Below are 12994 nucleotides of genomic sequence, written 5' to 3'. Positions count from 1 at the left end.
TTTTGGTTTAGCTCTCTTTTTCAGAAAAAGTGGACTATTTGATTCATGGTCCAGCGCGTTGTGTTACCGTGACAACGCGTCACTGAATCTCGACTGCAGCGGTACAGGAAAACCATATAAATACTGATCGTCCCGATAGCTTAAATAAAGCATCAGTTCAGAGAGAAAGTTCACCTCTTACCGCTTGTTTTTATCAGAAGATCCTAAGAGTTTGGGCTGTATGACCGGAACTTTTTTTTTTAAAATTTGGTCAGCAGGTTTGTTTCTTGATACTATATATCAACATTTTTGATTTCTTGGAGTAATAAGGCAGACTTAAAAGTCTTTAGAGTTCTGCTTATCTTACTTTTGACGTGTTTTGTACACACAAATTACACTTTTGAACTAACACTTAATAAATTTTAAAATTTCAAACATAAAATGGAAGGAAAATTTTCTTTCTGGCCTGTTTTTTTCTGTTTTTGTCATATAAAATTTACCTGGTAAAACATTGCAATTAACTGTGATTAATCACAACCCAAAAGTGTGATTAATCTGATAATTTTTTTAATTGATTGACAGCACAGACTGAAAATAAACGTTCTAAACGTACAGTGCTGTGATTTCGTATTTGCAAATAATAAGTGGTCAGCAAATACTGCAACTAAAAAAAGAGATTATTCCCAATTAATTATTTTTTCCAGGTTTGCGATTAATTAGTAATTTTTTTTAATTGATTCCCAACCCTACTAATTAAATTTATCGTAGAGAATTACAAAACGTTGTTTAATCATTTTATTTAGCATATGATCACACTATACAGACAAACAAGCCTCCAAGTTCATGTTTATCTAAAGCTGAACTATAAAAGGAGCTCTACAGTGGTTTAAAAAAGTGCTCACGTGCAGCTAAAATGAAGTGCACACAGAACAATTCAATAATATTGTTTTATGCTGCAAACCCCCTGACATTACCATCGTTTTTATTATCTAAATTCCTGGAAGTCTTGAGAAAGCTGATTTTTAGACGATAAAAACTTGATCCAATTTAGATTTAACACGTGTGAACAATACAGAATGAGAACAGGTATTCATGTATTGTTCATACAGATCAGAAAAACGGACCAAAAGGGACTCCTCAGCCCTCTTTCTAAAGCTGTTCATTATTTTTTTTAAATGGAACCACTGAGTCAGCTCTTAAATGTCAATATGGTGATAAAAAAAAAGCTCCTGAGGCAGATTAATGAGATAAAATTAAATAAAGAAACCTTTTTGTTGCTTCTTAAATAATTAAAAAAAAAACACTTAATAGGGTGATAAAAATAGTTATTTGAATAATTAGCTTAATTAAGGGTGAAAAGTAACATGGACAAAAATAATAATTTAAACAGTTTGAGTTTATTCCAAAAACAGAATTTTATAAGAGTAAATAGACCCTTTTTCAAGGAAAACGGTCTCATTTTTCCTTAGCAAAATACTCTTAACAACTATACTTTTCTCTCTCTATAAAAAGAATTTTCTTACCCCTTTAGCAGATTTTTTTTCAAAGAAAATTGGCTAATGGGGAAATAATTGTTAACTTATTTCTAAGAGACCTGTTTTTGCACTGTAGCTGCTTTAAAAAAGAGACAAACACTTAAAATAATCTTTTAAATTGACTTTTTTTTGCAGATTTTTGCCACGTCTTGAATCATTTTAGCATTTACTAAAGAAGTTCTTTAAATCTGCTTGTGTCACACTTCATCAACAGCATTTCCACTTTGCAACATTGCGCGTAATCATACATTTCTGTTTATTAGATTCACTAGAATACAATAGTATACATCCTGGTGAGGTTGAAATGCATTCATTTGAATTGTCTGTTTTGATAGAGAGAAGTACTTTGTTATGAGAACGCTTCCACTTCAGTGAAAGCGCAGGGATTATTTCATTCGGCTTTGAAGGACACAACCGTCTTTTTTTAGATGAAAAGGATAATTGTGTTTGGCGAAACCTTTGTAGTCCCAGCGAGAAACCCTAACCAGCTTTTTCTGACCCCTCCGTGGTTGAAGAAAACGTCGCTAGTTTGTGGTCTAATGAAATCCAACACTGAATCTGAGAGAATGTCAGAACAATGTCGTTTTATGAAAGAATTTTCTTGATTTCTTTTCCTCCCGTTTTAAATAAGAATATAGCTTTTTCCTTTTGAAAAACAAGTACAGTTTGGGCAGAATTCACTTTTCTCTTAAGCACGAATAACCACCTTGACAGAAACTGCCCACTTACCTCTATTTATAGGAGTGCAGATGATTTCTCCTTTCACTGTGAGCCCCTCAAACAATCTGCAGTGAGTGTCTTAATACATCCGCCTGCAGGTATACAGCTGCTGTCTCTATTTTCTTCCCTCAAAGACTGCCAGGTATTCAAATTCAACTCACATTCTTGCTATAGGGCTCAACTTTTACTCAAGGTCTCTGAAGTTTGCCCTTAGTTTTAATAATTTCTTCTCATATGCATATATATGAGGCGCTATATATCTTCGGGACACGCTGGAGAGATTGTATCTCTTGGCTGACCTCAGAACATCTTTCCAAATGAGCCATTGGAGGCAGGAGCGCCTTTGCCACGCTTGCAGTTCCCGATTAACCTAATCAATACTTAGATATTGCACGTGTCATCTGCTTCTTTTGGTAAATCAAGACAAAATCTATGCCACAATATCTTTGGCGTGAAAATAATCTTGCAGATAACAAGTTTATCTCAACACCTTTAATATTTATTTTTCGTTTCTGATTTTTTGATATTGTTTCTTCACTTGAAAGAGTTTTGAGATCAAACGTGGGTCAGGAAGATCTCCTTCTTTCCACGATGATCTCTTAAGCAGCACTGAAGAACAACCCGCTGGTCATCCGCCTTTAAACACATGGGGGGGAGAGGGCAACACTGAGGAAAACTGACGGGAAAAAAAATCTAAATCCTACCAGGGATGGGAAAAAAGTTAAACTAGGTGTCAGCAATTATAGTATAAGTACACCTGGAAAACTAAAGTTAGTAGGAGGAAGTTTTAGGTTTACTCCTAAAGGTTGACAGATTGTCTTCCTCTGACCCAAGCAGGGAAATAATTACTGAAGGGAGGAGGGTGAGGAATGGATGCTGAGCCACTTTTTTCCCTCTTTCTCTGCCTGGACATCAGTCCCCAAAAACAAGGAAAATATTGACTGTAAAGCTGTGTACACACCAGGCCAACGCATTCTTACTCCCAACTCATCATAAATCGGGTCTGTCCACGTCGTTTTTAGACGTTTTGGATGTCCCCCAACTCGTCGTTTTTTGATGTTCCTATTAAATCAGGGCTTCTGGGTCGCTGGTACTGGTACCGGTTCAGTGTCCATTACCATGTCCCAAAGGTTGGGAACCTGGGATTTAATGGGAACAGTCAGCACATCAAAATGATGAGTTGAGAGTGACGCATAGACCTGACATTTGATGCACATTCTTGAACGCACTTGTAGCCTGTGATGTTCACACTAGACAAGAAGGGAGGAGCTACTTCTTCTTCTACTACTGTTTACTTTGTGCATGTCTGACACCTGCAGTTGGGAGAAGTGGTGCAAATATCACAAATCTAGCTCCAGGCTTTTTCTTTTACTGCACTATTACGATATATAAAATATTTAGTATTATATAATTCTGGCCAATCACAAACTACATCCTCCATGAGAGGCTTTCAAATGGCACTTCCATAAATTAAATGAGACACCATTCAGATTATTGGATACAAATACATTCCTGACACAAATACACTATGTCACTTTAAGTTATCTTGTTTTTTTTTTTAAATGTGTCTCTGTTATTGAACATTGGGTCTCTCTTGTATCAAAGAATTATAGTATTGTACAGATCTGCTAGTATTGTACAGTTTTTCTCTTTTTTATTTTATTATTATTTTTCTCTCTATGCTCTGGTCTCTTGTGAATTTTGAAGCCACTCTCTGCACCATAAAAATAGAATTGATAAATAAAGTAGTTTGAATTGAATTGAAATCATCCATTTGTCACTACCATATCCGAGTTCCTAATTGGTCAAAGTTTTACTGATTTAACTTTCAATGTGCGTTGAATGACTACGCATACGTTGAGCCTGTAAACAGGTCTTTATTGTAAAAAGAACGTTTTTAATAGCTCACCTGGTTAAATAATCGTTAAATGAAAAAGGGAAACGGTTGTAAAAAAAATTTTCACTACTGGTAAATAGGAGAGTTTTAAACGCAGAAACCTGAAACATGAGTTTACCGTATATCCTCCAAAACTTTGGCAGCAGGCCTGGCGTTTTTTAGAGACAGACATCGATCACAGACAGAATGGTGATGGTTAATGGGTTCACTTTGCGGTGAAATTCAGTCACAAAATGCAGACAGCTCCAGATTATCAGGATTTATTGGAATGACAAGAACATTGTATTCTGTTCTGATTAGCACTGGCTGTCTCTGTTCTCTTTGAAGCATCATCAATCTCCACATCAAAAATCCTCTTCCCTTTCATACGGATCATTTTCCTGGAGACACGAGACACTTTCCGTCTTTGCTCAACACTCCTTTGTCAAACCAGTTCTTCTAATTTGGCTTTTTCCACCAGGAAATCTGTTTGCTCGGTTTCTTTCTTCCCATTATCCCCCGTCTGTTTGCAGCATTCTCTGAAACATTTAGGAGCCAACCCTAAAACTGTCTTTGGTAACTTAAGCTTTATGCTACATTCACATCGGGCTCGGAAATGGATGTTTGTGCGATTACTTTCAAAGAAAATCATAGGTAAAAGTCCATATTTGTGTGTTTTTGGCTTCTACATTCACAACTCTTGTGTCCGTGCATAACTATACTTAAGTGTTTAGGTTTGTTTGTTAGCTCTAAATGTGTAGCCAATAAACGCATGTTGAAAGTTAAAGGAGTTGAACTTAATCGGGGACTCAGATTTAGCAGTGATGAATGGTAGTGTCAATTTTCAAAAGACAAACGTGTCAACCGATTGAAAATCGATCATGAAGGAAAATTGAATAATTACAGTTTGTACCCAGCTGGTCTTTTTAATAAATTGTAATAAAGCTTTAAAAGAAAAAGTCTGGAGCAAGATTTGAGAGATTTGCACTGCTTCAACATTTTGCACCAAACTTCTTCGAAATGTAAATACATGTACTAGTATCTGGTTTCTACTCACGAGGATGTTAAACATTTGCACTATGCTTTAAATTGTATTTGTAGCAGCAAACTAATGAAGAGAAACTATATTGTATCTCCTCAACCATAACTGTGGAGAAAATGAAAGTAAAAATGATCCAGTTGTTTGATGTCACTCTGTGGGAAGATGTGCTCGATAAAACTTTATGTGATCCTTTAAACTCGTTTTATTTTAAGCAGAAGGGCATATGCTGGTCAAAAATATCTCCAGGGTCACTTGCAATGGCATGAAAACCAAAACCCTGGCATGAGAAGCAACTGCAGGGTTGTATATTACAGTTTACGCGTGTCTTTGAGGTGCTTCCAGAAAACATCTAGGACAGGCTTTGGATAAACAGATGGCACAAGTGGGTTTCCTAATTCCCCACCAATTCCCTGCCAGTGCTGATTCTGTCGCCGTGGCACAAGGCTGAATTTAGCTCAACGCACCACCTGCAGGTGTTTCTGATTGAAAAGGAGGCTCTCTGGGTTAATCAGAGGGAGCGCTGCTAATCTGCAGATGCAAAAGGTGGACTGAGGCTGACCAGCAGAAAGAAGCTCAGTCAGAAGTCAAAGCATCTTTACTGTTAGGTGAGTTTGAGAAATCTTAGATTGTTCTGAAACATAGAAATAATAAAATAAAGTAAGAAACAATTCTTACAATAAATTGTTTTGTGTGCAACAGCGGTTATCAGGGTTTGCTGGGGATGGAGGACACGAGTGCAGGAGACCAGAAACAAGTTGATGAAAACTCAAACAATTTAGTGGAACAGGAAGTTTCTGAACCTTTGTGGCAAAACTAAAATGAGACAAAATATATATTAAGAAAATAACAAAAAAAAACTGACACTAAAATCCATGAATGTAAAATAAAAACGGAGGAGCAATTAGCTAAAATAGGAACAACTGTCGGTAATTAAAAGCCAAAAACCTGGTGTTAGTTAAATGGGCGGGGCCAAAACACCTGCAAACAGGACAAATAGTACAAAGCGAAGCCCATCTTCATTCAATTAATTAAAAAAAGCATAAAAATGAGAAAAAAAGTAAAAGTGAGAATTTTCTAACTTGTTCCTGTGATAAATGTAAAGCCGATCATTACTAAAAACACTTTAAAAAACTCCCCTTTCTGCAGTGAAATAATAGAATCCTGGTAACTTGGTTTACTTGACATTTTTATCACTTGCTCTGTAATTACCAAAAAAATGGAGTTCAGAAAAATAGCTTTGACATTTTTCCTCTCCAAAAAATGGTTAAAAATGTTACATGTGAAACAAATCCACGGATATATATAAAATAAAAACTATAAAAACCTATAAAATAATTAAAATATATTATTAATAATAATAAAACTTGTATGCAATTAAAATGTTGGTTAATTGTTTTAAATATTGAAATGTAAACTATGTTGAATATTTAATTTATTTAGCTTTTTTATTTTAATATGCTAGTTACTTACACCAAGTTAATGTTTTAAACACATGCTATTTAAAAGTACATATTATTTGTGTACTCACTACAACAGTACATATGATATGGAATCCTCTGAAGAACTTTATGAACACTTGTTTGTTTGCAAGCAGATACTTCAGTATCTTAACCTAATAAATGAACTGAGCAAATATCCATCTGAGTAATATTTGACCAACAGTACTTGTACTTTAAGTACTGAAGTTTGCATACTGTGTTTATCAGTGTTGGAAAAAGAAAACCTTTTCATTTCAGTTACTCCTGTTGATTCTTTACTGTCTCTACAGACTTCTGCTTCTTTTATTTACTTATTCTTGTTTTTCTCTTGTTTTTTTCTTTTATTGTAATCTTGAAATAAAGATAAAGGATAAAAAGGCATCTGATTTTAACTGCAAATATCACAGATCAGCATAGACATCTTAAAGCTGGGGCATGTTCAGCAGAGCTCCCAGAATTAGGTTTTTAACATTTAAATGTCTGGTTTGTGTGGCAGAAAAGTGACAAGTTTATCAGTTTTAACAGGAAAGTGTCATTCTTCTTTGTCTTTTTGTCTTTTCTAGATCTACAAAGAGACAATGCAATACAATACAATCTTTCTGACCTTCTCTCTAGACTTCTCCATAAGCGCCTTCAAAGCATTTATTGTTCTCTTTCTGTTTGGGATTCACAGATTTCATTTAGTTTGCATTTTACTTCAATTCAAGTTCAAGATAGTTATTATCATTATGATCCATATGACATTTTTTCAAAGATTTCAGCATAATATAAACAAAAGAACAAATAAGGAAAGTAATAATTAGGCTGCAGGGACAAAGTTGGGGAGAATTGGCATGTTTGGGGTCGTCAGTGACTTTGGGTTTCAGGCATTGCCCTGCAGGTGGCGCTATGGCTTTAACAACTCAGTTGAACAAGCTGTTCCTCAGCCTGACTGTTTTACACCTAATGCTCCTGAACCTTCTTCCTGGTGGTAGTGGGATAAAAAAGTGCATTGGATGGGTGGGAGTGATGGTTAGCTACATTCTGAGGCCTCTTCTGGATTCTTTTAGAATAAATTGAGTCTAGATCCGGTAGTCAACGTCCCACTATCCCCTGTGCTATTGTGGAGCTTCATACTGAGACACAAGATGGTCTCAATTGAGACCATCTTGTGTCTCAGAATCTGAGAAGACAGTCCAGTCAACTTCATGAGGAAGAAGAACTGAACTTCCTGTAATCCATCATGACCTCCTTTGTCTTTTCAATGTTCAAGACAAGATTGGAACACCAGTCCTGATAAAATTCTCTGCATTTACCCGGATTTAGGACCGCCACACAAAAGTTCTCATTTCGACTACTTTGTGGTCCCATTTGAAAATAAGTTTAATGTTTGTAAAAGTACACACAAAAGGAAATAACTTTTTTAATGTATAATTCTGAAACAAATTCCTCCACAGGTGTTAAACTAAACAAAAAAACTAATTTTCAATTTTTAACCCATTTTCCTTTTTTCCACTTTAGATGTTTATATTTCACAATGTGACCATCACAGTCCCAGAGAACTTCACCCAGTGCACCACCCACGGCAGCTTCGTCCAGCGTTGGCAGGAGACGCTCTACAACATGTTCACCTTTGTGTGCCTCTTTCTCCTGCCTCTAGTCATCATGATCTTCTGCTACACGCGAATACTCGTCGAGATATCAAGCCGCATCGCTCGGAACAACAGTAAGGCTTCTCGTTCATTAAGCGTGGGGTTGGGACGTGTTTTCTGGAATAAATCTAGCATAACAAAGACAATGATTTATTCTTTTCCAGTGGTGTCCAGAGATATTCATCTTCGCCGCTCTCACAACAACATCCCCAAAGCTCGGATGAGGACTCTAAAGATGAGCATCGTTATTGTGACTTCATTCATCATCTGCTGGACTCCCTACTACCTGCTCGGTCTGTGGTATTGGCTGTTTCCGGAGAAAATGGAGGAGACAGTCTCTCATTCGCTCACCCACATGTTGTTTATCTTCGGCCTCTTCAATGCATGTCTGGACCCCATCACCTATGGCCTGTTTACCATCCACCTGCGCCAGGGAGCGAGGAGACGGCGGCAGATTTCTAACGCCCAGACCGAACTTGAAAACAACTCCTGTCTTATGCAAATGTCTTGTTTGTCAGCTCATAGGCAGAATGTGTCAAGTGGCCTCAGTAAACACACAGAGGAGATAAATGACAACAGCAGCACAAAAAATGCCTCAAGCCCTACCATTTCAGTCAGCAGGATTTAAAAGCTTAAAGAATTTTAATAGGAAAGAAAAAAAAAACAATCCTGTCCGTGGCTTTTGTGAAGACGTTGCCTTGGAAAACTTAAACCTTTGATTTGTTTTTTCTTTTTTAGCTGGGCTTTGTTGTTTTTCATGAATGTAAAAGAAAAGATAATGTTTTCTACATGAGTAGCTCTTATAGGTTCTCTAAAAGATATGTTAAAGGAACACATGAAGCCATATCTGCAGAATAACACATGGGAAACCTCGAAATGCATCTTTTCCACAAGTTTGACAAAAAAAGTTAGATACTCATTCACTTTTTAAATCTGTTATTGCACATTTAGATTTAGTATAGATAAAATCAAAATTAATAAGTCCCACTTTGATCATCTTTTGATGTATTTTTAATAGCCATCCCAGTGGTCTTTAAAAGATTTTGACATTTGCGCCAGTTCTTTTAGCTATTAGGCTGTGTCCAAAATCCCACCCTAATCCCCAACTACTAAAAAACTATATTGTGCAGGTTTATCTAGTGCCCTGGATTTGAAAAGCAATTTGGACACCGTACGTACTACTTTTCTTTTTTTTTTTAAACAGCAGGTATGACATCACCGATTTTACGAAGTGAAAATCTAATTAGTATGTGTATTTTACGACATCTATTCATGAATTCACTGTGTTCTGATGATAAAAACGTTGATAGTTTGTTTAAAATTACATTTAAACACATTGTTCTCGCAAAAATGGTTCAAACTCAATGCACTGTGGCCTATTTTCACTAATGTAGTGAGCAATGATGCACACTGGGACTTCTGGGAAATTTCTTCCCTCTTCTGCTCATTCGGGTCACAGCAGTCTCAGCAAAGATGCCCAGGGTTCCCTCTCCCCGACCACTTCCTCCAGCTCCTCTGAGGGGGGACCCGGAGACTTTCCCAGGCCAGCTGAGAGACGTTCTCTCAAATGTGTCCTGAGTCTTCCCCGGGGCCTCCACCCAGTGGGACATGCCCAGACAACCTCCCCAGGGAGGCATCCAGGAGGAATCCGGACCAGATGGTCTCCTGGCTCCTTTCATGGTGGAGGGGAAGCGGCTCCACTCTGAGCTCTCTCCAGGTGATCGAGCTTCTCATCTCTAAGGGTGCACCCTGTCACCCTCCAGAGGAACCTCATTTCAGACGCTTGTAGTCGGGATCTCGTTCTTTCGGTCACAACCCAAAGCTCATGACCATAGGTGAGCATTGGAACGAAGATCGACCGGTAAATTGAGAGCTTTGCTTTCTGGCTCAGCTCTCTTTTTGGTAACGGAACCATGGCGAACGCCACCCCTGTTGATCTCACGCTCCAATCTTCCTCCAATCGTGAACAAGACCCCAAGATACTTAATCTCCTCCCCCTGGGACAGGAGCACTCCACCCACCGAGAGAGGACAAACTAATTTAGGGACATTTCTAGAGCACTTGATTTTGGAATTGTAGATTCGGACAGCTCTACAAAATTCAAACACACTAAAGTACAGACAAAGCCTTAATGTTCACACTGCACAAGCAGGTAGGGGCTTCTTCTTCTTTTTCTACTGTTTGCTAAACCACATCTGCCACCTACGGTTGGAACAGGCCTGGTGCGAAATGCCAAATCAGTAAAAATCTCACAACTTGGGCACGAAACTGTAAACGGTTCAGTTCACTAGTGAATCTAGCGTTCTTGCAGCAGTGCACATGGATCATGTCAGGAGGGTGGCCTTGGTTTATCTTTATTTAGAAAAACAATTGCAGACGTCGTCAGGCTTGTCACCAGATAAACCAAAACGTAGCTTCATTTGTTGGCACAAAGCAACCCCGCCCCTGTTTCCCTCCATGTTCCTGAGAACTCCGAGATGGTAGCTTGTGGTTCTCCCAGCGTATTTTCTACATCACAAGTACAACTTTTTTTAAACTCAATTTTTTAATTGCTTCTGATTCACGACAATTTGAAAAAGAAATACTCAGAAATTCCACAAGAAGATGTTAAATCACCAAAAACATGATTTTCACCAGGGTGGGTCTTTAACAGGATTTGTTGAGCATTCACATTCTGCTGCCATTCTGTTGTTTTGCAGCAGGCTGGGCTTGAAAATGATCAGTACCGAACACATGACAAGTAAAATGTTTAACCCCTAAGGAAAGCTAACCTTTAAGGAATAAAACTGAGCCCAGGGGGACAGGCTGTGTCATTGTTAAGTAAGTGACAACAGCAAACTTCAGCTTTACTCTTCAACTATTTCTGCTTATTTCTCTAAATGTATTTATCAAGAAACTCAAAGGCTACCCTTTACTCTGAAGGTCACATGCCGACAAAAACCTGAATTATTTCAGAACAATTTTGAAGAAATATAGTTGTGGAAGTTATGTGAGACACACAAAAAAGGACTTTTTTTCCAAGCAGTTTGTTTGAATTTGTATATTTTTCAAGTCGTTATTGTTATTTCTTTTATGCACACGTTGAAGCTGTGGTTTGTTAAAAATGTTCCTGCTTTTCTTTATCTAAATGGGTGTAAAATCTAAAAATCGAAACAGGAAAACAAAGTCCATCGCCTTCAAAGACAAAATCCTGTTTTCCCTAAAGGTTCGAGCATCCTGGGATTTTCACAGATTATCTTTTTCTATTTTTTTCTTTGTGCCAGCTGACGGAAAAAGACTGAAAGCTGTCATCACTTTTCATGTTTCAACCGATTTCTGTTTTTTTCCTTTGATGCTCAAAAGAGGCTTATTGCTGCCACTTTGATGTCTGTGCACGACTTTGGCCATGTGATATGTATGCATGCATATTTTTTCATGCTATTTATCGAGGACATACATCGAGATCCAGCCGCGGCGTTCGGTAAGCTCCGGTTGGAAGTTCTGACTCGTCAGTGCACGGACTAAAACACAGTTCTTTTCGAGCAGATGGCGATGCCCTTCACTGGCGGGGATCCCCCCCGCTGTCTGTCCCAGAGGTGCACGCTTAACTGGGATAATTGACATTCAAAGTAGCTGCTTTCTCAGCTTGAAAAGAGAAAAAAAATGACCAAATGAGCTGAAGCTTAAGGAGCTGGTCTCTGTGGACGCTTTCGGAGTAGTTTCAAACGACCTGAAAGCAGAGACTCTCGCCTTCCCGTGCTTTGGAATATGAGTTTTGTGCAGAGGTTGACTATTCTTGTGCTTTTTCAGAGTTGTAATGTGGTTTGATTTGTATCATGTCTGTGTGTGCAGTCTTGTGTTTTATTGATTGTTTCAGCCCCTAAAATACGCATTTCTCCTGGTTTGAGAAAAAACAAGTAAACGCAAGAAATAAGGTTTAAAAAAATGTTGCTTTACTATTTCATTTAAAACTATAATAAAAACAGACATGATATTATCATTTTAAAATGTAAAAAGTGTTTCATCTGTTGTAACCATGATCTCATTTTTCCCTACAAGGTTGACCAAATATGTTGCAGTATTTGGTGATCTTGATTTTTGTTGAACAAAAACATTTTTTCTTTCATTTCACAGCGAAACTGAAACTATTTTTCCATTAACTCAACAGAATCATAAAACACAACAATTCTTCAAAAAAAGGTCTTATTTTATGTCGTATTTGATGGATTTCGTCAGAAGGGGTGAAAGGTTATTCAAAAAATCTTATTATGCATCGACTACATGAATGAATAAAAATATTAAAATAATTGGTCCAATTTGAACTGTTTCATTTATTTATATAATCAGACCATTTTAAGTTTATATACCAAAAGTTTTTTTTTTCTCAAAATTGTGTATTTTTAAATGCGATAAAATATATATTAAGAGTCTACTTTATGTCCGTCAAGAGATAAAAAATGTTAAGTTTAAATTGAAATAAACTTTTATGCCGATAAAAAAAAGACAAATAAAATACATTTGTTTTAAAAAACACTTGAGAGTTGTTTCTGTGATCAGCTATCCTAAAAATTATTAATTTTTAAATTATGAACGCATTTCCTGACATGGGAAACTTCCACAATTAAATGCTTTATTTTTAGTTGTTTGTTCCATTTGAACATTTTTGTTTGCCAAAGTATTTTGAACTAAAATGAAATGTGGATCTGTTCTATTTCATTAAGATCTACATTTCTTGCGTGTCAATTAACTAATTA

General features: G+C 37.1%; 1 protein-coding gene across 1 annotated transcript in view; it reads left to right on the top strand.

Annotated features, from left to right (window-relative positions):
• gnrhr4 (gonadotropin releasing hormone receptor 4) overlaps window positions 1–11904 on the top strand; it is a 31062-nt gene extending 19158 nt beyond the window's left edge. The window contains exons 3-4 of the mRNA XM_024282583.2: window positions 8131–8335; window positions 8426–11904. Coding sequence (XP_024138351.1) covers window positions 8131–8335; window positions 8426–8889 — 669 coding nt within the window. The 3' untranslated portion in view covers window positions 8890–11904. The remainder of the gene's footprint in view (window positions 1–8130; window positions 8336–8425) is intronic.
• Window positions 11905–12994: the final 1090 nt, after the last annotated feature.

Source organism: Oryzias melastigma, linkage group LG6 (assembly GCF_002922805.2).
Source record: "Oryzias melastigma strain HK-1 linkage group LG6, ASM292280v2, whole genome shotgun sequence".
Classification (NCBI taxonomy): Eukaryota; Metazoa; Chordata; class Actinopteri; order Beloniformes; family Adrianichthyidae; genus Oryzias; species Oryzias melastigma.
Note: the sequence above shows the minus strand (reverse complement) of the source record. Positions and strands in the feature narration are given on the sequence as shown.